At 44.7% G+C, this 27,800-nt stretch overlaps 1 protein-coding gene across 10 annotated transcripts in view; it reads left to right on the top strand.

The window, feature by feature from the left end:
- LOC118781590 (chromodomain-helicase-DNA-binding protein 9-like) overlaps window positions 1-27,498 on the top strand; it is a 64,995-nt gene extending 37,497 nt beyond the window's left edge. For 3 of the 10 annotated variants that reach the window (XM_036534558.1, XM_036534567.1, XM_036534566.1), the window contains exons 11-38: window positions 1,750-1,993; window positions 2,708-2,884; window positions 3,826-3,969; window positions 6,672-6,927; window positions 8,664-8,874; window positions 9,957-10,152; window positions 10,841-11,008; window positions 11,395-11,580; window positions 11,717-11,827; window positions 11,980-12,176; window positions 13,155-13,354; window positions 14,417-14,576; window positions 17,369-17,458; window positions 18,659-18,762; window positions 19,280-19,397; window positions 19,724-19,781; window positions 20,138-20,189; window positions 20,435-20,663; window positions 20,752-20,957; window positions 21,413-22,294; window positions 22,467-22,630; window positions 22,985-23,236; window positions 24,173-24,350; window positions 25,054-25,193; window positions 25,308-25,526; window positions 25,765-25,902; window positions 26,032-26,136; window positions 26,409-27,498. In XM_036534558.1, coding sequence (XP_036390451.1) covers window positions 1,750-1,993; window positions 2,708-2,884; window positions 3,826-3,969; window positions 6,672-6,927; window positions 8,664-8,874; window positions 9,957-10,152; window positions 10,841-11,008; window positions 11,395-11,580; window positions 11,717-11,827; window positions 11,980-12,176; window positions 13,155-13,354; window positions 14,417-14,576; window positions 17,369-17,458; window positions 18,659-18,762; window positions 19,280-19,397; window positions 19,724-19,781; window positions 20,138-20,189; window positions 20,435-20,663; window positions 20,752-20,957; window positions 21,413-22,294; window positions 22,467-22,630; window positions 22,985-23,236; window positions 24,173-24,350; window positions 25,054-25,193; window positions 25,308-25,526; window positions 25,765-25,902; window positions 26,032-26,136; window positions 26,409-27,386 — 6,163 coding nt within the window. In that variant the 3' untranslated portion in view covers window positions 27,387-27,498. The remainder of the gene's footprint in view (window positions 1-1,749; window positions 1,994-2,707; window positions 2,885-3,825; window positions 3,970-6,671; window positions 6,928-8,663; window positions 8,875-9,956; window positions 10,153-10,840; window positions 11,009-11,394; window positions 11,581-11,716; window positions 11,828-11,979; window positions 12,177-13,154; window positions 13,355-14,416; window positions 14,577-17,368; window positions 17,459-18,658; window positions 18,763-19,279; window positions 19,398-19,723; window positions 19,782-20,137; window positions 20,190-20,434; window positions 20,664-20,751; window positions 20,958-21,412; window positions 22,295-22,466; window positions 22,631-22,984; window positions 23,237-24,172; window positions 24,351-25,053; window positions 25,194-25,307; window positions 25,527-25,764; window positions 25,903-26,031; window positions 26,137-26,408) is intronic. The other 7 variants (XM_036534568.1, XM_036534563.1, XM_036534559.1 and 4 more) reach the window with 7 other exon arrangements.
- The last annotated feature ends 302 nt before the right edge of the window (window positions 27,499-27,800 follow it).

The following is a 27,800-nucleotide window of genomic DNA, read 5'->3' as shown; positions in this document are numbered from 1 at the left end:
GACAGCCTGTCTGCCCCAACTCGCCTGACACACTGAAAGATATTCTGTTCCAGCCTGTTATTTAAATACAGAGAGGAGGGTATATTTAATTGCTCATATGTTGTGCTCTGTTCAGAGGTTGGATTCAGATGGTTTTTACCTCACTTCTTTATGCAGGGGGACTTGTTTGAAACATTTGTGTAATATACAAATCCAACATTTTGAATAAATTTGTGATTTTGTTGTATTTTCTATAGATTTTCACACTTGAAAATGTTTTTGAGATTTAGTGTCCCATGAAGGTGAAAATTCCTAGTCTGTATTAGTGCTATTCGACACGCTTGCTTTTCCGAGGGCTAATTGCTGTCAATGGAAATTAGACTCCATTTAATATTGGCTCAAAGTATACAGAAATGTCTGGCCACTTGCCATGCATCCATTCATTGTATTGTTCAATTCCTTGAACATGTCTGTCTGACAGACGCAATGTTCAGACTCACTGATCTACTCTGGATAACACCCCAAGCCTAATCCACGTCTGATTTCTTTGGTTACACTTCTTCTCGCTTCCCGTTTTCTACAATAACAGTGCAGCATTTGTGGTTCAATAGAGTGGATACCAAGATGGGCCTTGATAAACTGTCAAAAATGTCAATAGCATCACTTCATGTTCAGCTGTCATTGAAATTATGTACCACAGAGGGAGCAATGAAGATGCTGCATTTATGGATGAAGCTCGTATTGTTCACAAATCTGTTAATGAAATGACTATTCACCTGGGAGTTCATAGATTGCTCTTCTGAATGGCTACACACCTCCTTTCAAGCTCAGCTTCTGGTTTGCTGAGGACATGTAGATTCAAAGTGCCACTGCTTTGAATTATACCATTGTTATATTATACCATTGTTAATGGTATTGCCAGGAAACGTATGCACTTGTGCAAGTTAAATGATGTCTGTGGATTCAGCCCCTCAGTTTTGTATCTGGCATTTCTGATGTAGGTAGGGAAATACAGCTGTGAAGGAGGTGTGTTACACAGATGGATGGCCTATGTAGATAGAATGCTGGGTAACCCTATGCACTAGCAGCACAACTTGCCGAGATGTTATCTGTTCTAAAAACTTTCCAAAAAAGAAAAAACAAAACTCAATCTCCCTAAGTCACCAGCTGCTGCTAAGTGGTTTGGAAAATTGTTCCTAGCCCTTTCTGTAGTGTGTGTGTGTGTGTGTGTGTGTATGTGTGTATGTGTGTATGTGTGTATGTGTGTGTGTGTGTGTATTGACTGAGGGTGTATTCGTGAAATATGAAGCACATTGCTGTGTCCAATCTGGACAACTGCCAAGGAAACCAGCAGTGAAGTTGTGAAATGGGAATAACTGCACATTGCAATTAATGTCAAGACTTGTTAAATTAAAAAGCCCTCTCTGGAACACAGGGTCTATTTGATACGGCTCATGCCTGTGGAGAAGAGCTTTTATTCCCATGTCAGAGTCTTGCCTACCCCATAATGCACTTGTGCTGCTTGTGTTCATAAGAAGAGAGGTAGGTGGGAGGGCTTGTTTTTAGCATTGATGCTAAAAGGCTTTCACTGAGTATCAGTGAGTGTTAAATTGTAGTGTGAAAAGCAGTTGCCCCAGGCTAAATGGTCTGTCCCTTCAGGTTAAAAAACAGTCAGACTCAAATAGCCATTCACAAATAACAGTGGGGGTCAGGTATGCATCTTCCCTAGATTCTGCTTGATCCATGTGATAATTTTCTCTGCCCCCATAGACGAAATTGCATCCTGGCTGATGAAATGGGCCTGGGAAAAACCATCCAGTCCATCACATTCCTGGAGGAGATCCACCGCGCGGGAATCAAGGGCCCCTTCCTCATCATCGCCCCACTCTCCACCATCACCAACTGGGAGCGCGAGTTCCGCACCTGGACGCACCTCCACATCATCGTGTACCATGGCAGCATGGTCAGCCGGCAGATGCTGCAGCAGTACGAGATGTACTTCAGAGACCTGCAGGTGTGACATTATTCATGGCACTGCTGTTCCAGTTCTCTATATTGAGTCTGTAGAGCAGTACCATTGCTATCATTGCAGAATGAGAGATTTTGAGAGAGAGAGAGAGAGAGAGTTTCAGTGCCTTCCATGAGGCTTATCAGGCAGACACCTGAGGCACTCTGTTACAAGCCCAGGCGCACACGCAGGCTATGATCTGTCATGACAGCAGTTTTTGGATGTATGCAAATAGATGCGCCTAGAAAGAACAACAGCCACCAGGCTGGATCACAGCAAGGCTGTACTGTCACCCCGTCCTCTGTAGGCTCTTTTTGACAGTGCACACAGCTGGAGGGATCAAAGAGAGGTTTAGGTATGTTACAGCATCAGGCGACTAATCATTTGGATGGTCCATCCCATTCAGTGTGCGCACTGTCAGCCTGTCCACTTAATGTAACAACAAGTGACTCTGCAGTGCATGCCATCTGAAGACATGGCCAGGAAACTGGAGAGTGTTGACCATTAATCACATTATATGGTGTAAAACAAAAGCAAACAGTTTACTGTATGCAGTAGTGCGGTATTAGGTATTTGGTTAGTTCATGTTTTTTTTCTGTTAATTCGTGTTATCTTCTTGGTTTATCACAGAAGTGTACAAAAGGTGAACAGATTTAAATGAGGCTTGTTTGGTTTGTGTCTGTGAATCTATGCTCATATGCACTTCTCTGTTAATGACAGGGCCGTATGATCAGCGGGGCATACAAATTCCAGGCCGTAATCACCACATTTGAGATGATACTGGGCGGCTGCCCCGAGCTGAATGCGATTGAGTGGCGCTGTGTCATCATCGATGAGGCCCACCGCCTCAAGAACAAGAACTGCAAGCTGCTGGAGGGCTTCAAGCTCATGAGCCTGGTACGTGTTCTGTGGTCAATTAACAGACAGTGTGACATATTTCTGCCTAAAAACAGAATGGGTGATCTCCATATAAATAATAGTGTAGAGTTAAGCATCCAAGATCAGCTGAAATGGCTCATATTTGTCCCTGAAGGACTGAAGTTAAAGAGTATAGATATCTATCATTTCAGTAATCCCCAAGGGGACGTTAGCAACTTCCTAAATGCATGAATCAGATTTTATAGGGCAAGACTTGACAAAATTTAACAAAACATCATCTTATACATACATCTCACTACCCTTAATGGTGGTTATGGTGGTTGCAGAGTCTCGCTTGATGTATGTTCTTTTTTTTTTTTTTTCTTTTTACATTCCGTAAATGCATGACTGTATAGGTGATGTGCTTGAAAGTAAACAGTGATTGTTTCATTCATTCCCAGGTATTAATTTCATGGTGAATATGTCTGTAACTCATTTGTAGTCTTGTGGTTAACATCCATTATCGTTTGAGTCAGGTGAGGTAATACATAACATAATCATGGTAGTGTGAAAGAACTCAACGTTTTCACAGTCTTTGTTCCACAGCCAAGTGTTTGGAAAAACGTGCCCAGCATTGCAACATTGAGGATTATTTTTAATAATGCCCCATGGCTTGTCTCTTTTACTTAACACCTGAACCATATCTGGTAATTCTTCCATCACCATTAGAAACAAAAATAACCTCATTTAATAAAGCTTAAAAAATTGAGTATACAACAATATGCAGGCAAATGTGCTGCTGGTGACAGCACATCCATGTCTTTCACACCTACTTCACAATGCATTGTCATCATATCTTGTAGGCATATCAGGTGGTTGTCTCTTGTGATAAGATGCAAGTTGTAAAACATTTCTTTCTCCGTCTCTATGTCTCTGTCTTTTTGTCTCTCTCTGTGTCTCTTTCTCTGACCCTGATCCAGGAACATAAAGTTCTTCTTACAGGCACTCCTCTTCAGAACACAGTAGAAGAACTCTTCAGCCTGCTGCACTTCCTGGAGCCATCGCGGTTCCCCTCTGAGAACACTTTCCTCAAGGAGTTTGGGGATCTGAAGACAGAGGAGCAGGTATGAGCTCAGCCTGATATCCCATCATGCTCTGCACCTTTTTTTGTGCAGTAAACATTCAGAGTATGCATATTCATCAGCATTCCTAGCCAAAGCTTGAAGGAAAGGAATTCAAATTCTGTGTTCTGTAGCTGTTAGTGAAATTTGGAGAAAAGGTGACGGTCTTGTGTTACATTATGGCCCTGTTCACACCGGCATTAACATGCGTCTTGATCCAATCCGATCACAAGTGGACAGCTCTAAGTACGTCAGTTCACACCTAGCATTAGAATCCGTCTCCACATGCGTCTTGAGTGACCACTTGTGATCGGATCTTGCTTCCCTGCTCTATATACAAATAAACACGTACACGTACACATACCAAATGACTAATCACGACGAAGAGATGGATTACGTGCTGGGAAGCTGGTTCTGGGTTTTTCCCCTAAAGTTAAAATCATATTTTTAAAGAGGATTTATGATTTAATCATTTCTTAATTTTCGCCATGGTTATTTTTTTGTCAACAAAAAAATATCAGTCGCTGTGTTGAACCGATGTCTGACCGTTGTTCTGTGGTCTAGCCATTGCTTTTTGTGTAAAAAAAAAAAAAGCAGACAGTTTTGCGTTTGCGTTTGGGTCATTAACTGTCTGTTTACCTTTCAAATAGCCTACGTTCTACATCTCACTGTTTCATACAGCCTTCGGGCTCACAGTGTCCCGGACACCAATAGCCTATTTAACACTAGAACTGTGGCGAATGTCATGTATGTGTATTTAATTTTGAAAATCGGTACAGGGTTAATTTAAGGCGGGTCTTTAGCATCATAGGGATACTTGAACTTTGTGTTTTTGTTGGTATAATAATGTGTTTTCAGCTTATTTTGCATGACAGTGCCACGAATAGAGCCTTGGCTTCAGTTAATCAATGTCAGTAAATCCAAGGTGTAACTTCATCGAAAAGACACTATACTTTATCTACATACGCAAATCTTTGATGACTTGACAGTGATTAATCTTTTCTGAAGCATTAAAATATTGTTGTCTGGGACACCCACGAGCCCGGTGGCTGCATAGCCTATGGGACACCGTTGTGCTCCTGTCAGACGCACACCCATTCTATCTCGCGTTGTAACAACGGAGAACTTTAATCCCTGTGAGTGGGCGGTCCTTCAGTGTGGCCCCGGACACATTCGCGTACACACTGCTAAAAGAATGTGGCCACATGCGGTCCAGACCACCTTCGAATGTGGTCTGAACGATCGGATCTCAATGTGTGCTCAATGCATCTTGGGTACGTTCACACCTGAACTTAGAGCTGTCCACTTGTGATCGGATCACCCAAGACGCATGTTAATGCCACGTGTGAACAGGGCCTTAAAGATACTTAAATATATGTCATTTACCCCATTTGATGGAGGTCCTGTTGGTTTGTTTGTGGTTGTGGTTGTGTGGGGAGAACGTCACTTTCCTACTGGGTCACTGTGACTCTCTGCAGAACTAGTATAACCAAATATACTTACATATTGCTGATGTTGGTATTGGAAGACCTACATTAGCTTGTGTGAGTACGTTGCAAAGATCTGATACCTACAGGGCAATATTACTCAAGCTCTTACACATGATTTACTCTCAGTGACATAAAACATTAATATAGAAAGTTGCACTTAAACCTTAAATGGAGAAACCCCTGCTTGTCTGTGGAGATGTGGAAATCCTTGTTGTAAATTTCTTCTTGATGAGTGGTGCATGGTTCACACCTTCTTGGGCTGCTTTCTCGACTTCCCCCACATTACTGGCAGGATTTTGACTTGTAACATCATGTTCCCAGGGTTCCTGATCCTTGCTGAGGAGAGCTGCCTCACAGCAGGTTTTCAGTCTCTCTTTAAATAAAGAACACTCAGTGTGTGGTTGTTACCTTGTTACAGTTCAAGCCGTAATCAGTCATTCAGTCAAATTGTATTTGTTTTATAGTGTATTTTTATCATGGAAATTGTCACAAAGTGCTGGACTGCATGCATCTTCCAGCAGGAATAAAAAAAAAAACCAGGGCCAATTGGAAATGGAAAATTATTCTCTGACCCCAGGAAAAGGCAGCTGAGTGATTCCTGGAAAACAATGGAATGTTAACAACGGAATGACATGAAAAATCCACTAGTTCGTTGCACCAGCTTGAGTCTAGAGACAACTCTTATAAGAGTTTTACAGTGCATTGATGGGCTGGGCATGTTGTTCATTGAGGCAGGTAAATGCCAGTCAGTTTGGGGTCTAGGCTGCAGGAGCATTTGTGGTTTGCATGAAGAAGGTGAGCAGGTAAATGTGGACCAATGGCCATGAAGGTGATCAAAGATTCTTCAGAGCAGTATACCTTCTCAGCAGTGGAGGCTAGATTTGATATGTGATTAGAGAATAGGAAATTTGCATAGGGTCCAGGCGGTGTATTAACATTTAAAAGTATGAAAGGTAGCGGTTTGGAGGCACATGGTGATCCAGTGGATTAAAACATGTCTCCTGCACCCTGTCTCCTCTGTCCTTTAAAACTGGCTGTGGGAAATCTTCACAGAGCCTAAAGCCTTTTTGTGGAGATTTTATTACAGTTCAGTAGTTGAGTTCAAGATGATATAAATACTCTGTTCTTCCTCTTTGCCTTTGACACAAAGTGGCAAATGTATAAATGGGACCCACGGTACATGTGGAACATCCATGTATCTTTGTGTTGCTTTAGGTGCAAAAGCTGCAGGCTATCCTAAAGCCCATGATGCTGAGGAGGCTCAAGGAGGATGTGGAGAAGAAGCTGGCCCCCAAGGAAGAGACCATCATCGAGGTGGAGCTCACCAACATCCAGAAGAAGTACTACCGCGCCATCTTGGAGAAGAACTTCTCCTTCCTGGCCAAGGGTGCTGGTCAAGCCAACGTGCCCAACCTGGTCAACACCATGATGGAGCTGCGCAAGTGCTGTAACCACCCCTACCTCATCAAAGGTACAGTGTCACACAGTGTCAGTGTAACCGCTATATCAAATTTCGCACACAATCACCACTTCTGCTTTGTCAAAGGGACACTGTCACAAGTAGTCATTGTGCCAACCTCATTAAAAGTAAATCGTCATGTACTTATCGTCCTCAGCTCAAAGATATTCACAATCACTGGTAAAATATTCATATAGTCATACACTAATTTCTGTACCTTTCATCAAAGCAAACGTAATCATGATACTGTCTCCCAACATCAGCGGCCTTACTTCTAGGCTATTCACACTGTTACCCTTTCGATACACAGTCAACAGCTTTTTCTTCACATATTTGTTTATGTAACACAAATGCATACAGTTGACTTAACACAAAATCATGGTCATGCCTCATGCCTGTCTCTTCAATGTCCTGTGTACAGACACCGTTAATAGCACCCTTTATGTGATACGCTGATGTTATATCATGTTATTGTTGCTAAAGTCACTTCTCTCACAAAGTGCGCCGATGGCTCTCACAGCTCTCATGTTGTTTTACAATATCAAGCCCTTTGTTTTAGCCCTGTCTTATTCTTCCTCTAATTTTAACATGTAATTTTGTCAATTTGCATATAATTTAGTTTCTCATTAATTGAGGGGAAAATCCAACATGCTCAGCTCTACCATTAGTTTGTACCATGGCTTAGTTGACGTACGTATATAATCCTTCCGTGTGTGAGGGGAAAAAAACAAATATTGCAGCAATTTGCCCCACTTACCCTCCTCTGCTCCTTGCCGGGTCAAAATGCTATTTCCCTACTACAGATATTACGTCAGATCACATGGATAGTAGAGTGAAGTACGTCATGTTATTGTACAGTCGTTTTCACTTCTGTTGTATGACACTATTGACCTAAATCATGCTCTTAAATATTCTCCGTTACATCAGAGGGAATAATCTGAAATCCCTACTAAAGGCATGCTGTGAAATCATGGCTGAAAATAGTATCGGAGTGGCGCTGCAATTTAAAACAGACTTGTGACCACATAAGTTGGCTGAGGAAGCACAGCCTCATTCAGTGTTGAGCCAGGCTGGCCTCTGTAAGAGAGGCACAGGGAATGTAGGCCCTCCTCCATGGCGCTTCACTCCCCTGGGCTGTGTTAGTGTCACAGAGCCTGGCCCTGGGATATGAGTAGCTGCCAGACGGTCACCATCTGACATGCTCCCTCCTCCCCTCAATATTCCACCATCTAGCAGGCCGTGTACTCCACTTCTTATTGTGTGCTAAATGTCATCCTAATGTTCATTGGCTTCGCTGTTTGTGGTAATTAAAATGATTGTAATTTGTAGTTTAAAACTCTGTTGCTTGGAAGCCGATGACTCTTTGAATTCTCATAGGACATATTTCTCTCCATTGTAAACCTGTAAAGGTTTGGTTCAGTTGCAGTGCAGGTATTTTCCCAAGGTAACTGTAATGCTGAAGTGTCAAGTGTTGACTTTTGGCATTATGGCATACATGGAGTAAAGTGCTGTGAGGGTCTTTTTACTAAATAACATTGATGTCGCAAAATCAAGCAGGAACCAAATGGCCTGGAGTTAGTAGGGCTATATGATGATTGTGTGTTTGGAGAAGTGCAGTAGGGTTTAACACTTAACTTTGTGTTGTAGAGGCCCCTGTTAGCCCCTGTGAGGCCCCTGTTTTGTATCAGTGGGATTTGTAAAAGGGCACTGATGTAATGCTGAAGGGCCGCCCTGTTCTCCTCTCTCAGGGGCTGAGGAAAAGATCTTGGAGGACTTCCGGGAAGTTTACAGCCCGGCTGCTGTGGACTTCCATCTGCAGGCCATGGTGCAGTCGGCGGGCAAGCTGGTCCTCATTGACAAGCTGCTGCCCAAGATGAAGGCTGGAGGCCACAAGGTGCTCATCTTCTCCCAGATGGTGCGCTGCCTGGACATCCTGGAGGACTACCTCATTCAAAGGAGGTAATGTACAGAATACATGCTGAAAAGGTCCCAACACTTCCACTACACCATTTGAGACATGCTGTATCTCATTTTATCACATCTGCATTTGCACCAGAGATAGAGCTAAGAATAGAGGACCTGAGAGGTTCTTGGATATGACTACCCTTGGAACCATAGAAATAGAATGAAAAGTAGCTTCTTTTTTTATAGAATGACTGAAACCAGCATCATTTTTGGTGCTAACTATTGCTGTAGGCACTGCTTGTACTATAGTGATATAAGCAGAGAGTGTCTACTTTTACCTACCCAGTGATGTTCCTTATTAATCTTGTCAGTTAATGGATTTGAGAGAGATTGGGGGCAGGAGAGAGAAACAAAAAGCCTGGCTCAGCCACTCAGAGGATTGGTATTAGCTCATTGCTTGCAGGTGCCCTTCTTTTCTCCACATGTTTCATTTCCTACACTTTTCTCTGACTTGCCCTTGGCATGAATAAAAAAAAAAGCACTGTAGAAGTAAGTAAACACAGTGGGTGGTGGCACAGAGCCCAGCTGGAGTTCAGCTGAAGGTCTTGGGGCCTCTGGGGTTCCTGGCAGCTGGAAAGGGGCAGCTGTGTGAGGTCACTAGAGGTGCAATGGATTTTGCTGGCCTGAAAGTGTATGAACTAAAATCATATACAGCATGGTTCATTTGTCATTTTAAACTTGACTGATTCAGTCCTGAGAAAAAGACTGCAAGAGATTTTGAAGCTGAACTTCCTGTGGTTGGATGCTCACTGCATTGCTGTTGTGATTAGTCATACAGGAGGACGCACTTCCTGAGTCCAGGAACTGCAGTGTGGGAGTGACAGGAAGACATCCCTTACTGCATTATGCAGGCAGTGTGGGAATAAAGTGGGCTTGTTGTGCAGTGTAACAGTGATGATCAGTATGAAACAACCATTGAGTTTCTATTTAAAACTGTACAGTATGCTGACCTCCGAGTTAAAACATGAATTTATGGTATAATACAGCAGCACCTTGTGTGCGATGCAAATATCAATGCAAGAATGTGATTTTTGCCTTGATTTGGCATGGTATGAGCTGCTAATGCTGTGTTGCAGGTATCTCTATGAGAGGATTGACGGGCGTGTGAGGGGAAACCTACGTCAGGCCGCCATCGACCGCTTCAGCAAACCAGACTCGGATCGTTTTGTATTCTTACTGTGCACGCGTGCAGGGGGCTTGGGCATCAACTTGACCGCAGCGGACACCTGCATCATCTTTGACTCAGACTGGAACCCCCAGAACGACTTGCAGGTGCAGTCCCTCTCAGAGCATTGTCATGATGATTTGTTCTGATTTTACGGAAGATTGTGCTTGTGGTCATGGAAACTGATCGCTGTGCCTAAAATTAATTCCCCTCAAAAGCATGTTTTCTGTACATAGTTAAAGATCAGGGACCAAGCTCTTTCAAGAGGTACTCTTACATCACATATTTGATGATGTAGAAGTGTCCTTTGTGTGAAATGCTATTTTACATATGTGTGAGGCTACATTTGAAAATCCAGAAATCTGCATCGTGTGTGGAAACGCACTAAGCTAACAATATTACCTCAAGCCAACTTCCTCAGAATGCTTTTCTGAATTACGAGACTGAGTGAGTTACATGTGGTTAGTTTCCCCCAACTCATCTGACAGGCCTGACACCTGCTGGCTGACCAGCAGTAATGCTGCTTGGGAATCTGACAAGGGGGATATGAAGCTGGCTTTTTCTATGAATAGTATATTTCTGCATAGCTTTGTGATTATCCTCATCTTGGCCAATGTTCTGTAGAAATGAACTTTAGGTAATGACACACAAAACATAACAGAAAACATGGTTAGAGGAACATGTAGAGGAAGTCTTTATATAATAGCTCAAGAATATCATCATAAAAGATGAAAATCTGCATCTGAGCTGTTTGACATACTGTGAATGTGTGCGTGTGTGTGTGTGTGTGTACAGGCCCAGGCTCGTTGCCACAGGATTGGGCAGAACAAGGCGGTTAAGGTGTACCGGTTGATCACGCGGAACTCTTATGAGCGGGAAATGTTCGACCGTGCCAGCCTGAAGCTGGGCCTGGACAAAGCTGTGCTCCAGAGCATGAGTGGGCGGGAGAACAGCATGGGTGGAGTATGTCTACTTATCACTTCTGCTCTCTGTCCTCTTCCCCAGTGTTCAGAGACATACATCTTTTGCACAGTAGCTCTTCTGCTTTTTTTCTTTTGTTAGATGACAGTGACTAATTTACCTCCCATTTTACGTGTGCAGTTTCACTGATATTATAACAGTTTAAAAAAATTATCTGGAGAAATTAAGTTATTGTTTTAATGCTGGCATTGTGGTGTATGTACTGTTTAACTATAAAATAGAATGTTGAAAATGTTAAGTGTTACTTTCTGAACTACATGCACATGCATACAGTATACTTGCTATGGTGTGATGCGTTGGGTCTTAGGCTTGGTTTATCAGTGTGTCAGGGTCAGTGGGCCTGATCCTCCATGTCCTCTATCCTCCAGCAGATCCAGCAGCAGCTGTCTAAAAAAGAGATTGAGGACCTGCTGCGGCGGGGGGCATATGGGGCCATCATGGACGAGGAGGATGAGGGTTCCAAGTTCTGCGAGGAGGACATTGACCAGATCCTCCAGCGCCGTACCAAAACCATCACCATTGAGTCAGAGGGCAGGGGCTCTACTTTTGCCAAGGTACAGTGCTTTTCCTGTTGCTGATGTTGCTGCATCATCAGATGTCAAACTATTTGGAGCTATCAGGAAAATAAGTACAAAGATAAAGCACCTTGACTCAGTTTTAGTGATGTTTTGGAATTGTTTTCTCCCTCAGGCCAGTTTTGTAGCCTCAGGGAACAGGACAGACATTGCTCTGGATGATCCCAACTTCTGGGACAAATGGGCTAAGAAGGCAGAGATTGACATAGCCACTGTCAATGGCAGAGTAAGTAGAGGGCTACAGTCAGACACTCTGTGGTCTGTGCCTGTCTGTGTTATTTCTTTACCATTGATCTTTTTACTCATGTTTTAGTTACCTGCCCGCCTACCTGATTCCTCTCTCACTGCTTCTCCCCCACCCCCACCCCCCCCCTACAGAACAGCTTGGTGATTGACACCCCGCGAGTTCGGAAACAGACACGTCCATTCAGTGCCACCAAAGACGAGCTGGCAGAACTGTCAGAGGGTGAGAGCGACAACGATGACAAGCCCAAGCTCCGCCGTCCCTATGACCGCTCCAACGGCTATGGCCGCACTGAGTGTTTCCGTGTGGAAAAGAACCTGCTGGTGTATGGGTGAGTTGGACTAGAACCATGCTGACGCACTTCAAACTCACAATCCAGAGTCAAATGCGATGAAGTGCTCCAGGGACATGCACAAATACCCTGACTCTCCAAGAAAATCTGACACATAGCAGACCCCACTGATGCGTACACATGTTCACACACTGAACTCACATTGTACCTAACCATCTTGCATTGTTCATAACCACAAAGGAATGGAGCAGCTCCCATCACTCTTGAGGCTAATGCACTTGTGTACAAAAGCCATAGTGCTAATGCTGCTGGTAATTGAAGTCTTTTCATCAGACTGTAATTCTTTAAAAAAAACGCTCCCTCAAGAGGAAGTCGTTATCTAATAGGCTAACAGTGGCAGTATAGCAGTGTTGGTACTACATGCTTAAGACTGGTAAGTGTATTGCTTGATCATAAGAAAGTAATGAAATGCTGAGGCAGCCGTACTCCTTTACGGGTCCTAACATGCCTTTTAAGAGGACAGCAGGAGACAGAAGAGACAACCTATTCCAGCAGTTTTGAAAGAGGCTGACATAGCCTGGCAAAGGCCGCTGGCTATTTATTTTTTCTTTGCCGTCAACTGTCTCCTAATGTACTGCTCTGTTTGAAATTTTGGAGCGTGAAAAGGGTAATACTGTAGCTCCTGTAGACATGAGGGAATAGCTCAGGAGAAAAATATATCATGCAGCATATGTTTTCCAGCTGCAGCAGAGAAACACCAAGTATGGAACATCGCAAAAAAGAGCTGATTGTATCATAAGTTATTGTATTTACATTTGGCTGGGACCTCACAGACATCACCAACAAGACATCTCCAGTAATATATAATCTTAGCAGTTTTGAAGTGCACCTCAATAGGAATAAAAAATTTGTAAATTTTACACCACCTTGATTAAATGAATGAAACACTGCATGATGTGGTGTCTCCAAGAGTGCCTGGACATTTGTGTTGTATCCATGACAAGTGGTGCATTTCAGGTGGGGCCGTTGGAAGGACATCCTCTTGCATGGTCGCTTCAAGCGGCAGCTGAGCGAGAGGGACGTGGAGATGATCTGCAGGGCGCTGCTGGCCTACTGCCTGGTGCATTACCGTGGCGACGACAAGATCAAGAGCTTCATGTGGGACCTCATCGCCCCCACTGAAGACGGCCGCACTAAAGAGCTACAGAACCACCTGGGTGAGTCACTCCTTCTCACCTCACTGCCAGATCAAAATTAAGGTCAGGTCAGTTCTATTTGACTGTGGTGTCAGCCACAGAAATGGCACAGGGTTTGATAGATACAGATTTTTAAGGTTGATACCAATATATTAAATATCAGGAATAACATAGACACAGCCTAACAAGGAATTTCCTCACTCTAATACAAGGAATCAAACCTGTCAGACAGCTTAATGTTAGCTACTAGCCAGCTGTCATGTACGACAATGATGCAGCGCACAGTGGTAGTACAGAGAATTACAAACACCGTTTCTGTGAAAAGTTTTTAATCATGCTTAGCAGTAGCTGTATTATAATAAAAGAACAGGACAGGACTCTTTGTAAACCTGTGCAAATTTCTGCCTAACCATGGCAAGCTAGCTAGCTGACAGTCACGCACACATTGTTCCATTGTCCCTGTTTGCTCTCAGTTTCTTCTTGCTCTCAGGCACTGTTATTTGTCAGGCCCCTACAAGTTGCTCTGATGATGTCAGAGGATGGCACATACCCTCCAGTGAACACCCCCTTCACTGTGATGCACTGTTGGGTTTATGGTGTGAAAGATGAGCGTTTATAGGAAGTTGCCATTCATTACCGTTAAGTGCTCCTGCACTGAAACGCAGAGATAGTGGCCATGAGACAAGGCGAATGTACACTTGCCAATTCAGTTGCATAAAAAGGGCACCAAGCATAAAATCATTTTGAGATTAACTTGATTGCTGAACTAGATTGTATCTGATAAATTCATCAGGGAGAAGCTTTCAGCTAAATTCAGCAAATTAGCAAGTGTGCTCTTGCTAATTTGTTTGGTTCAATATTTAATTCCTGTTTGCTCTTCCTAGCCTAATTTTAACCATGTGTTCATAATGACGCAGAACAATGAATAATTACAATTATATACACTTTAAAAGGACAGACATCTGGATTAAAATAATGCCTGTGCACATTCAAGTGCTGCTGTTCTTTCTAAATTTTTAATTTCTGAAAATGTCATGAAATTATTAAGAGAGTGAAGCTGAGTGCAACATTATGTCTGTGCAGGCCTGTCCACCCCAGTCCCACGTGGGAGGAAAGGGAAGAAGGTGAAGACTCAGTCCAGCTCCTTCGACATCCAGAAGGCCGAGTGGATCAGGAAGCACAACCCAGAGCACCTGCTGCAGGATGATGGTTACAAGAAGCACCTTAAGCACCACTGCAACAAGTGAGTGCTGCCACACCCGCTGCTGCTTCTGTCTGCATTACAGTTCCTGCTTCTCTGAGCTTTCCATGTCAGAATATCTGTTCCAGGAGATTTGGGGCGAGGCTTGCAAAACAGATTCTGCCCCACTTGCCCTCGTAGTCAGTAATATTGAAGGTTTTTTGCTGTAGCCCATTGAATATACAACAAATCAGTTTAAACGAATGAATGGAGAATGTTCAAGAGCCTTGAATTTTATTGTCGTCTTATACAAGTGTTATGAAAGAATATTTTGAGGATCCTGTTTGGTTTAAAATTATATAATAGTTAAATATGAATATTGTTAAAAATTGTGAACTTAGTGCAAATGGAATCTCATAATTTATTGATTTAGTCTGGGTATTTTTAATTTTAGTCAGCAGCTGTATGGTTACAGCTTCAGTGGTTGAGAGATTGCAGAAAGTCCCCATATGGGCAAACCTCAAACATTGAGACATAATCACACAACATGATCAATTGGTTTGTCCCAAATCTGTACTATTTCTCATCTGGAGAAATGCTGTCCTGGTAAAATGGATCTGTGTAAAAATCATTGCTACATTAAGTATATCATTCATTGTGTTGTGTCTAGTAAATCACCTCCCAGCCATTAACACTGCCAGCCAGTGCAAAATTTGGAGACTGACTTGCAAAGAGGAAGAGCTGAGGCCATGCAGTTTGATGCAAGGCAGGTCCTGACCAGTACACTGTGACATTTGGCAGCTACACCATTGGAAAGCTGCTTTGTGCAGCAACATTCAGGGCTGGTGTTTGTGCTCACTCCAGATTGAGGCTTAGCTTTTAATTTTAACTGAACTGTTAAAGCAGATGTGCCTGCACTGCCTACACTGGTTACCCCCTGAAATTGGGAAATCTGGAGGACCTTGCAGGACCTTGTTTTTATTATTCCCACTAATGCTCAATGAAATATCAATCAGAATGAATCCTGAGTAAGTATGCTGGGCACAACCTCCCTAGAATTGCATCTAATATGTTTGCCGTATGTACCCACAAGTTTTCTATTAACCAGGTCAAGTTGTTCTGATTGAAATGCTGCTCTTAGCTGTTTGGAAAACAGAAATTGAAACATGTGGCAGATGAGAATGGTATTTTCTGGAAGCCTAACTAGTGTTCAGGCTCTCAGGTGATTTTTACTTAACATCCCTGTATCATGAACCCACATACTATATTGAACCACCTGATATCTTATTTAAAAACACACTGAAAAAACTCAGTTTTCATTCATGAAACATTGGCATTTTATTCAAATAAACAGTTTAGTCATGTCAAACAATACTAACAAGTGACACTGCTGCACCTATCATTATCCTTATTTACTCCTACTGCCACTTTGCTTAATGTTAATACTTAAGTTTAATACATTATTAGATTTAATATTAATAATTTAAACTCGGTAGATGATAACGATTATGTGCATAATATAAACCTTACAATTTGGACTATGATGGGGGTAGTTACTACTAGCCTTTGTTGTTCCTAATTTATTGTAGAATAAGATGACATTTAAAAAAAAACAGGGCTGTTTAATACTAGCCAAAATAAAAAGTAAAACAAAACAAAAAAACCAGATTTAGACCTCTTTTTAAAGCAGCTTGTGTCTGTGTGGCTTTGGACACAGCACTCAGAGAGCTCCCACAGAAAGTTCCTCATTGTTTGCAGAGCAGGATTGCTGAACCCGGCGATCGTCAGATCTGTTATAGGCTGGCCAAACACTGACGCGCCGAGGACTCTGCTGATCTTTGCACTTTTCTCTAGCACTGGAATGTTTCCTACATGGGGCACAGAGATTTTGTTTTTCACCAGTCACCATAAGACATTAAAGCAATGAGAAATGAATGGAGCCATAAGTAAGGTGTTCTGTATCTCCGTGCACACCCTGGTTGTGTAGGTGTGTGCGAGGCTGTCATTTGTTCGCCTGGCTGTGATGTGATGGATCCCTCTAGGAGGAGAGGGGGCGGGAGAGCCTCGCTGAGAGCGCTGTCGGAGCGAGACGGAGGCAGTTCACCGTGAAACAGCTCCTGCAGCTTCCCTCCCTCTCTCCATCCCACTCCACATCACAGTGATTTAGTGCTGCAGTGACAGCTACAGGAAGCAGCAGCTGTTCCCAGGCAGAGCAGCCCTCAGCGGAGCATAGGGGAGGGGGCAGGCATCGGGGGTGGAATGGTTGTGTCCAAAAGAAAAATTGGAAAAGGTTGTGTTGTCAAGATGTGCAGTGAAGAGCTGTGTTGAATTTAGCCATCTCTTGATGATTTGGGTGAGAGTATGAAGTGCTCAACAGATCATGACTATACTGCGGCAGCCAGGTGCCAGGTGGCGCTAACCTCAGCAGCCTCATTACATCCTCCTGCCCCACGCATTACACAGTGGCATGCTGTAGAGCTGGACTCTGCACTGTGACTCCCTCACACTTCCCAATCCATCTGATGCTCAGCACTCTTTCACACACATTTCACCTTATTTGTTTTGTCTCAGACAGAATCAAACCCTGGTGTTTTCTCTCTGTGTCTGTGGGAGGGCATTGCTTTTCAGTAGAACACATAAGCTAATGAGTGTTGAAAACAACTAAATATTTTGTGAATGTTTGCATTTTGTGTATTTCCTTTCTTTGTGCCACCAAGCTGTCTTAAGTGTGGTCCAGGACAGACTGTTGCTGGCGAGTCGGACCCTGTGAACACAGCGGGTGTCCTGCGATTCTGCATACTCAGCGTTTGTGTGCTGCGCTGCTTTGTTGTAACCGCTCCGCTCTGTTTGGGCAGGGTGTTGCTGCGGGTCAGAATGCTCTACTACTTGAAACAAGAAGTGATAGGACACCAGTCCCAGAAAGTTCTAGACGGCGTGGACTCCAGGTGAGAACTGAAAGCTGAACTTTCACCTCTTTGTCTGAGAGCGATAGGGTTTTAGAGATAACAAACACAAAGGCCTGACTGAAAACACTAGGAGGGCCTCTTCAGACCTAATACAAAATTTGACGTATTTATTATCTCTAATATCTGGATTTTTACAACCTCTGTTTGATCTGAAGGCCTGCAGTATTGGTCCTTGCAAAGCAAGCCTACGTAAGTGGGTAATTGTTTTAGTATGGTCGTTGTCAAATTTAATTTATTTTTACAATAGGGCTGTGCTAATAAAGCAAATGCTTTTCTGTAAATTGTACATCTTTTCTGGTAAAATGTATTCCATTAGTATGAATTTTGGGTAGTATTAGCATGAGTTTATAACATTTTGTAAGTAGATAGGATCTCCATAGGCCTGAAAACAGAACTGTTCTATTGTGATTTAAGATGGCTGATTTATGAGGTTGTCCACTTTGTTAGGAAAATTTACTGTCAAATTGGTGATGTAATGTATTGGCAAAGGTTGCAGAAATATATATATCACTCACTTTTATTGTCTTTTCCCTCCTTATGGTTAAGAGACAACTGTTGCAGAGCAGCTCAGTGAGAATAAACCACAAGAGAAAACCTGTCTCACAGTTGATACATTACTGTTTCTGAGTGAGGAAGTGACTGTGAAGCCGTTTTTCACCTGCTGTTGAGAGAATAGACTGGCAGACAGGTTGTATTAATGTGGGGGTGAGGATAAGAGTGGCAGCATTCCCAGGAGATGGTGTGTGACAGCAGTGAGTGGGGGAGCCTCCCTGCCTGCTCACTCACAGCTCCTCTCCCTCTCTGGGAGGCCAGATTTAACACCCGTGCGGGACTAGACCCGAGCACTTCTGTTTCTGCTGAAACTCTCCAAGTTCAGCTCTTAGCGAGGGGTTCAGTTCCACAAGGTTTAAGCCTGCCGGAAGCCTTTTATTGCTTATTAAACCGTATCACTGTTTGGCAAAGGGAGGTTTTGGCAGGAGGAAATGTTGACTTGCACTGCAGATTTCCGTTGGGGAGAAATAAAGTTTAAAAAGCCATAAATAAGAAACGTATCTCGAGTCGAGCAGGTGCTCTTGGTAGTTGATCTGTGTGTTGGTTTTCACGCTGCGCTGGTTTCACACTGCCTTGTCCAGATACATCTAGGCAGGCCTCTCTGACTCTAGCAGTTTCTCTCCCCAGTGAAATCGAGGTCTGGGTTCCAGAGCTGGACCATTCGGAGTTGCCGGCGCTCTGGTGGGACACGGAGGCTGACAAGTGTCTTCTCCTGGGAGTGTACAAGCACGGTGAGAAAGGGGACACATCGGTCACTGCTCCTATTACAGGCTCAGCCAGAGCTGGGTGAACCCGTGGGGGAAGGGATTATCACTAGAGGGAGAGAAGGAGCCAAGCTCGTTTTCCATCACAGGCTGAGCTGGGGCGGGACAGCTGTAGCCTCTGGATGAGCACACTCCAGACTCCCAACTGCCTGAAGCTCCCAATTACGTCACCCAGAGTCACCTCTGAGATTGTGGAGTGCTTGTCATTAATATTTAATGCATTGCACATTGTATAATTACTGACATATTAACAAATGGACTCTTTTCCCATGTCTTTTGCCAAGTTTAGCACTCTGCAAGTACATTTATTTTGTATGACACATAAATTGTTTTTTTCCCAATAGTCTTAAACTTATGTCTGATTACATAATTTAACTGAATATCCAAAGGAGGTGAAGTGAGCAGGTAGCAGTTTGTACCGTTGTTCCTCCTGCAGGTATTTGCGCATGTTAAAGCCCTGTGTTCTCTGTTGCTGCGCATGCAGGTTATGAGAAATACAACACCATCCGTGCGGATCCTGCCCTCAGCTTCTTAGAGCGAGTGGGCCGACCAGACGAGAAGGCCATTGCTGCTGAGCAGAGAGGCAACGACTTCATGGATGGGTATATGTCCTTGCCAAACCACCTCACTGTTACACTCTCACGCACAGTGCTGGGAAACCGGTTTGGCTGAAGCCAGTGCACATACAGCCCAATGACCCAGTAATCAGCATGCAGACAGTGCAGGTTTTTTTCATTGGATGAAAACAAAATAATGTAATAATTTGATTTGGACACAATTATTTGCCCCACACAGCCCATAGATTGATGTGCTTCACTTGATTAATGTTAGTTTAGGGGAAGAGGCTAGCTTGGGTAGTGTCTCTCCATATAATCCAGCAACGCTGTAACTTATTTCACTTGTAATGCCTCTTTATCTCACTTAACAGGGACGTGGATGACCCAGAGTACAAGCCTGCCCCAGCATTGCTGAAGGATGATATGGAGGTAAGGCCTGGGGATGTGAATGCCAGACTGCACTGCAGGAGGTTGATTACTATGGAGGGGACTGAATGAATGCAATAATGAGTTAAATGTGTCGACATCTCTGTAGACTCACTCACGACTAGTGGGAATACATTTCTGTCTCTTAAGTTAATCAAGAAAATGGTCTTTCACAAAATATTAAATTAAGATTTAACAAGGAAATGTAATTGTATACAAAGCTGTTATGTGGAGTAATTCCACTCTGACAATGACCTTGTTTTGTAAGTGGCTCTGCCAAATGAATAACTGTGCATGTTAATGCACGTAGACAGGGGCTTGAGTAGGTATGGTAATGTAAACAGTGACCTCTGTACCAGCAGGACGACGCTTCATCTCCTGGAGACCTGGTCATCACAGATGCTGGTGGAGGTCAGTCATATTGTATGGCATGTAAATTGGAATATTTAATAAAATATTCAGATTTTGTGTTTATGTTTATTCTTACTTGGCCTGAAAAGGTTGAAACTGAATGACAGATGGAAATTTTTACCTGTGTTCATAGGAGTTTAAAACCGTCGCAACAGCACAAAACTCCTAAGAGGTTACCATTGACTGTGTTTTGTGTTGATTTTTTACGCTCACTGGCACTCCCTATCCAATACGTTATATCCTAGAAGGAGGTGTGGTTGTGGAAGGAGGAACAGCATACTGGCCCACCCCCTCTGCCCTAACTGCTCGACTGCGCCGATTGATCACTGCCTCCCAGCGCTACACCAAGAGCCGTCAGATCCAGCACATCCACCAGGCCCAGCAGGCCTTCCTCAGCTCACCCTGTGCTGTGCCACCCACCCTCAGCAACACCCTCAACCCCAAGATGGCTGCCAAGATTGAGAGGCAGCAAAGGTGAGACCCCCTCAGTCCCCTTCTGATGACTGAAAAACGTGTATCCCTGAGACCAACATCATGCTCACCGGCTCCTGTTCTTTCTCAGGTGGACTCGGCGAGAGGAGGCCGATTTCTACCGTGTGGTGTCAACTTTCGGTGTGGTGTTTGACCCTGACTTGGGCCGCTTCGACTGGACGAAGTTCCGGGCCATGGCGCGACTGCATAAGAAAACTGACGAGAGCCTGCAGAAGTACTTGTGTGCCTTCACAGCCATGTGTCGCCAAGTGTGCCGTCTGCCACCCAGGGACGGGGGTGAGTGATACTGACGCGTTTTCACCCCAGTCGGAGTAACTGACAGATTGCAAGTGACACACACCCATCCAGATGGCCACAGCACTGTTGCTGTCTTTTTATGCTACTGTCCCCTTAAGGCATATCTGTGGTTAATACAGACCGATGAGCAACAGGATATAGCTGCTCAAACTATGGATTCAGATGGGTATCGTACATACCTCATCATGTGTGTTTGATTCATATAGCTGTGCAAACTATAGATTCAAATGGGTGTTATACTTACCTCATCATACCTCTTTGATTCATTATAGTTTGCACAGCTATATGAATCAAAAACGCATGATTAGGTAACTGTAACACCCATTTGAATCTATAGTTTGCACAGCTGTAGATTCAAATGGGTGTTATACTCATCTCATCATACCTTTGATTCATTATAGTTTGTAATGCTGCCTTTGGTACCTCTTTCTCAGAATCAGTGGACCCCTCCATCTCCATCCAGCCAATCACAGAGGAGCGGGCGTCTCGAACCCTCTACCGCATCGAGCTTCTGCGGAAAGTTCGGGAACAGGTGTTGCGCCACCCCCAGCTGTACGAGCGTCTGGCATTGTGCCAGCCGGGACCTGACCTGCCTGTATGGTGGGAGCCCGGCTCTCATGACTGTGACCTGCTGATTGGGGCAGCCAAGCATGGTGTGAGCCGGACTGACTACCACATCCTTCGTGATCCCGAGCTCTGCTTCATGAATGCCCAGCGTAACTATAGCCACACTAAGGGGGGCCAGTCCCGCACATCTACGCCCCTTCTACAGCCACAGTACCAAGCAATGATGGCAGGGTCCCCCCTGGCCACCCAAGCCCGCCAGGCTGACACTAAGGTCCCCAGGGACGAGGACGCTAGGGTGGTGGCGAAAGAGGAGCCCATTTGGGAGGAGGAGACCAAGGATAGGAGGGGACAGCCTGAGGGGTGGAGCCCCAAGATGGGCCCAGCAACCCCGACCAGCCACGAGGCCAAAGCAGGTCCTGCGAAAGCAGGCAGTGAGAAGCGAATGGTAGCAGCCCGGACCAAGCCCCTCACACCAAACTCCACTACCAAAAGACAGAGCAAGTCCAGCAAGAGGGGCCGCAGGAAGGTCCGCAGAGGCTCTGGATCAGACTCCGACTCCGAGGGCTCGTCCTCATCCTCTTCCTCACGTTCCTCATCATCATCCTCATCCTCATCCTCCTCCTCCTGCTCACGAACGGGGTCCAGCTCGTCCTCATCTTCCTCTTCTTGTTCATCAGGATCCTCATCCTCCTCTTCCTCTTCTTCCTCCGAGGACAGCGACAGTGAGGGAGAGGAAGGAAAGAAGAGTGGTGAGTGCCAGCACTTAGCTACAAATCCTAAATGTTCTTCACTCACAAAAACCTCAGAGTTCAAGGAAAAAGACCTCGACCAGAGTAATCTTTTTGAAGATCAGCATACAGATTTAGGCTTTTGTGTCTGCATTATCCGTTGATACTAAAGTGTATGATTGTGTCCCTTCAGCATCGACAGTGCCCAGTGTGAAGGGTTTTGACGAGGACAGCGTTGCATCCCTCAGCACTGTGCAGGACGAGACTCAGGATAGCTGCCTCACCGAGAATGGCCTGCCCAACTCCTCCCACCCCTTCCAGGGTGGCTACATGCTGGCTGCCTCCTACTGGCCAAAGGTAGCTTCACACTCATGACCCCTCTTAATGTTTTGCCACTTACATCTTACCAAATACGTAATATATGAGGTTTAAATACTTCCTTAAAACAGAGGTGCACTGCCTCTTATTAGCTGTGATGTGTTGCTTCCTTTCCTCACTTATGGACCTAATGCAGACATCACATTTTTAGCTATTAACATTTGCAAATGGATGATTTTTTCAGTTTTTTTGTGGCATTTTTATTTTAATGCTGTGTTTATCCAAAAGCTTTGTCAGACCAATTGCCCTTTTGGTTACATGGTACTGTTTGGTTACGTGTTACTGTTACATGTTACTGTACTGTAAAAGTGCACTGTTCCCCTGTCCTCATAGGATCGAGTCATGATCAACCGGCTGGACAGTATCTGCCAGGCGGTGCTGAAAGGGAGGTGGCCTGCTGTGAGGCGCGCCTACGAGGGGAACGTTGTGTCCTCCTTTTACACCACCAAGCTGCTGGACAGTCCCAGTAGGTCGGGGGACCCCGCAGGGCCCACCGACCTCGGAGAGGACTGCTCTGCCTCCCCTCAGATGTCAAAGGTGAAGAAGCATGTTCCAGACAAGGAGTTTACAGTGAAAATCAATGACGTATGTTTATTTTTTTTTTATTCCCGGTAGGACCTGAATGCAAATTGCGGTGTACAGCATGTTTTTTTTGTTGTTTGGATTCATTTTCTTGCAAATGGCTGCCTATGGCATAAATTTTGCTTCCTCTCCTCTTAATTTCTGCATATTAACTGGGCTTCCAGGGTACTTTATTTTTAAAAAGGGTCACTCTACATATGGGAAAGGGATAATGATTGATCCTGTACACAGAATCCTTTGGGCTGAATCTGGGCTGAGATCGTGGCTGACCAACAGCGTGCTTTTTGGAATTCCGTCATCCTGCGGAATTCTCCTACTCTCTAAGTGCTGCACTGTAGACGCTGCCTGCTTTGCTTTGCTCCTGCAAGTAAAATAAGCCTTATCAATGAGCGCTCACTTACAGTGGAAATATGAGCAGATAATGTGAATGGATATGCACCAGATCTGTGCAAGTTAATGTAATGTGCTTTACGTCACTGTATGGTGTCACTCCTGTAGTAGTTCAGTCCTGAAATAGATTTCCCCTATGGTGGATGTCTTGGCTAGTTTCACACACAGTAGGTAGAGTGTGTGTGTAGCAATGGCAATGATTGGCACATGTATTGCACTAATCTATGCTGTTGCTTTCGGAAGATACATATTGTCCATTGCCACCCCAGTCTTATTCTAAAAAATAAATAAATACCAATAATGTCGTTAAATTGGTTTTACAAAAGCTAAAATCTAAATCTTAAAATTACAGTCTCAGTGCTGATACACTGTTCATCAGGTCAAAGCCTACTCTTCCTGTGGACTGAATACTCAGGATTCAGTAGTTAAAACAAATGAAGTTGCATTGGTTAGACCATTAACAACAATGCCTACTGCTATTTCAGTCAGTCTGTCTGTACTTAACCATGTGTACGCAGGGCCCATGTCTAACTTGTGCTCTAACTGCAGCAGGAAGGTGGCTTGAAGCTGACTTTCCAGAAGCAGGGTCTCCCTCAGAAGAGACCCCTGGAGGGTGAGGAGGGGCCCCTAGGTCAGCAGCAGTACCTGGCCCGCCTGCACGAGCTGCAGAATGCCTCCGACACCAGCCTCGCCGATTTCACTAGGCCCCAGCCTAGCATCGCCCAGGGTACACCACTTATTCAAACAGTCCAATTTGTCAAATTTCCAGAGGGTGGAGCTAAAATAAGGCTTGCAGAGGTGTTGTTGGAACACCCAACAGCAAGTTACTTGAAGCTAGAGAGCTGTACATATTTCTTTCCAAATCTCCAGCCACAGAATTACCCTGTACCAGCAATATGACCAGATCAGTTTTCATCTTATCTAATGTTAGTGCTAATCCCTTTTAAAATTTACAGACAACAGTAGTTTCTTTAGTAATATGCAGGTTTCCATGAATTGGCTTCGTCAGCCTTTCAGAAGAAAAAGCTAATGCTCCTCATGCTAAGTGGTTATTTTAAAGGCAGATTTTCCTGGATGTGATGTGGTGTATTGTGTTTTGAATTTGTGTGTGCCGTTGGGTGGGTTTGCATGTAATGCACTTGTCTTGCGGAATTTCCTCTCAACAACACAGTATTCTCACACCAGGGATGATGCATCTGAATATGACTTTCAGATTTTTGCTCTTTTGCAAAACTGAAAGGGTGCAGAATTTTTTTGTCTTTATTGGTTATTCTGGAAGAGATCACTTTCTTTTTACTTCTAGCCAGAAGCAGGTCACTGATAAGCTACACAATAAATTGACAATATTCCACTCTGGAGTTATGCCCGAGCCTCTTTTATGTAACTGCTCCTGGTTTGTCCCAGGACTAACTCTGCTCTGCTTCCCCCAGGTCTTCCTGGTCATATGAGGGTGAATGGTGTGATGGACGGCCAACCTGTAGTGAAGAAACGACGAGGCAGACGGAAGAACGTGGAGGGGATGGATCTCCTGTTCATGAACAAAAACCAAAACCCCGCAGTCACAGACCAGGTAAGAGTACTAAGTCTGAGTGTGTATTGCATTTTAAGTGGTTCTGAGGTTAGATCCTGGAGCAGTGCACAGGAGAAAAGTGAGAGTAACAGCAGGTACCCCCCCTCCTTCCAGGTGGCACCAGGATGGTGTGGAAGTGCCAAGGCCAACCCTGCTATGAGCCTGGGCTTCGGGCAGGGTCAGGGACCGCTGGACATGGAGAGTAGAGTTCCTGTCATCCACCTCAAGGATGGTACCCGGCTTGCTGGTGACGATGCCCCCAAGAGAAAAGACCTGGAGCAGTGGCTGAGAGAGCACCCAGGCTTTGTTGCTGATGTTGGGGCCTTCCTCCCTGTGAGTCCCTTACTGCTTCGTTCCTCTTCTCCCTGTCCTTTCCTGCTGACGTGGTAAATACTGCATAGCAGGGATGGATTTTAAAAAAAAGTGGACTGTTTTTAAAAACAATGGACTGTGAAAAGAAATGTATATCTGTGTATAATGTGTTGTGATGAAATAAAGTGGTAGTCCTAGACCAAACCGGTCACCTCTGTTCTTGTAATTAATGCCCTTACTGTTTCCTGTTTCTCCTCAGGGGGTTAGCAAGGTGCAGTTTCCAGACAGTCGGCCAAAGCAGAAGAGACATCGATGTCGAAATCCCAACAAGATCGATGTGAACAGCCTGACAGGAGAGGAGAGGGTGCAGATCATCAACAGGAGGAACGCCCGCAAGGTGAGAGAACGTGACCAAGGCAGCAGGGTGCATGAACTGCAGTGATGCAAGTAGTGAAGTTGCCTGTCTGCTCTCGGTATTGATGCACTCATTGCCTCTGCTCACTCCCTCATTCTGCTTCCTCCACAGGTGGGTGGAGCCTTCGCCCCCCCTCTAAAGGACCTCTGCCGCTTCCTGCAGGAAAACCCAGAGTACGGCGTTCCCCCAGAGTGGGCCGATGTGGTAAAGCAGTCGGTGAGTCCAGTTGCAGTAGGGCATGGTGTCCTCAAGTGAAGAAAATGAAATGCTGTTGCCTTTTTGTAGTGTCACTGGATTCATGCTCCACACAGGACCTTCACATCTCAAATGTTACATATTACTAAAAAACTTGAATGCCTGATCCACATTGCCTCCTTTTTATATGGGTGTTTGCCTCCTTTGAGCACTCTATGCTCTGTTAGTGCAGCTCTGTTGACTCTTTTTCTTAACAAGATGAGTAAAGGTGTGTCTCCTCTCCCCCCTCACAGGGGTACCTTCCTGAGAGCATGTATGATCGAATCCTGACTGGACCCATCGTGCCGGAGGAGGTGAGTCGACGAGGTCGACGACCCAAGAGCGCACAGGCCAGGGCAGCCACAGCGGCCGGTCTTGGCTCCACGCCTTTGGGCCTGAACCCTCTGCTGGCCAATGGGCTGCTGTCTGGCATGGATATGTCTAGCCTGCAGGCCCTTCAGCAGAACCTGCAGAGCCTCCAGTCCTTGCAGTTGACTGCTGGCCTCCTGGGCCTGCCAGGGGGGCTGACCGCTGGAGACGCCAGCAACCTTGCTGCCATGTTTCCCATGATGCTCTCGGGCATAGCTGGACTTCCAAACCTTCTGGGCCTGAGCAGCTTGCTGGGGAAAGGCCAGGCAGGGGCCACAGCCACCACAGAAAGCAAGGAGAAGGGAAACAGCAGCAGCAGCAACAGCAGTGGCAGTGGGGACTGCCCGGCCTTGAAAGCTCCCTCGCACACCCCTGCACACACTTCAGACACTAAAGGAGAAAGGACAGAAGGTCAGAGTGCTGACCCCGACACAAGCGAACCCTCCGCCTCCAGCGCTCCACCAAGTGCTTCTGCTGCAGCCGCGACCACGGCTGCAGCTTCCACCCACCCAGTAGCTCTTAACCCCTTATTACTCTCCAGTATGCTTTACCCAGGGATGCTTCTCACTCCAGGCCTTAATCTGCCCATCTCCACACTATCTCAGTCCAATATGTTTGACACACAGCAACAGTGTACAAGTAGTGGCCCCACCCCCCTGCCAACCCCCTCTAAAGAGGCATCCCAGGGTACAGGGGAACAGAGGGAGGGAGAAGAGGGTGTGAGGCAGGAGGCAGGGGAGACATCAGAAGAGCAAAAGGAGAACAGTGGTGCAGAAGGCTCAGAAAAGGTGGAATCCTCTTCATCTGAACCCAACAGTTCCTCTTCATCATCTGAGGATTCAGACACCAGTGATGAAGACTGAACCCTCTGTATCCCAACACTTGCGTTGACTTTTTTTCTCTTTGTAAATATTAAAGTGTTGTGTAATAAAGGAGAAAAAACTGGATAAAAAGAATCTGTATCTAGGAAAACGGAAATGAAATTTCAGAATTTGTTCACAGGTATTATATTGTTTTGATAGACAATTTGCATGTCAACCTTTGATAGACTTATGAAATTTGTGAACTTGTACTACACTATGGTGTATAATTGCAACAAAAAAGAACACAAAAGGCATTATTGTTATGTTGGGATTTTAAGTTTATTAAAAAAGAGAATAAATGCTCATGCTGAGCTATACTTTTAATATATTTGGAGGAGAAAACTTTATAAATATTTTGGTTTAATTTGTAAATAATTTTACAGGCTCCTTGACAGTTCTGATTTACAGATCAAA

Source organism: Megalops cyprinoides, chromosome 8, assembly GCF_013368585.1.
Source record: "Megalops cyprinoides isolate fMegCyp1 chromosome 8, fMegCyp1.pri, whole genome shotgun sequence".
Taxonomy (NCBI): Eukaryota; Metazoa; Chordata; class Actinopteri; order Elopiformes; family Megalopidae; genus Megalops; species Megalops cyprinoides.
The sequence above is the reverse complement of the archived record's forward strand: the minus strand, read 5'-3'. Positions and strand labels throughout refer to the sequence as shown.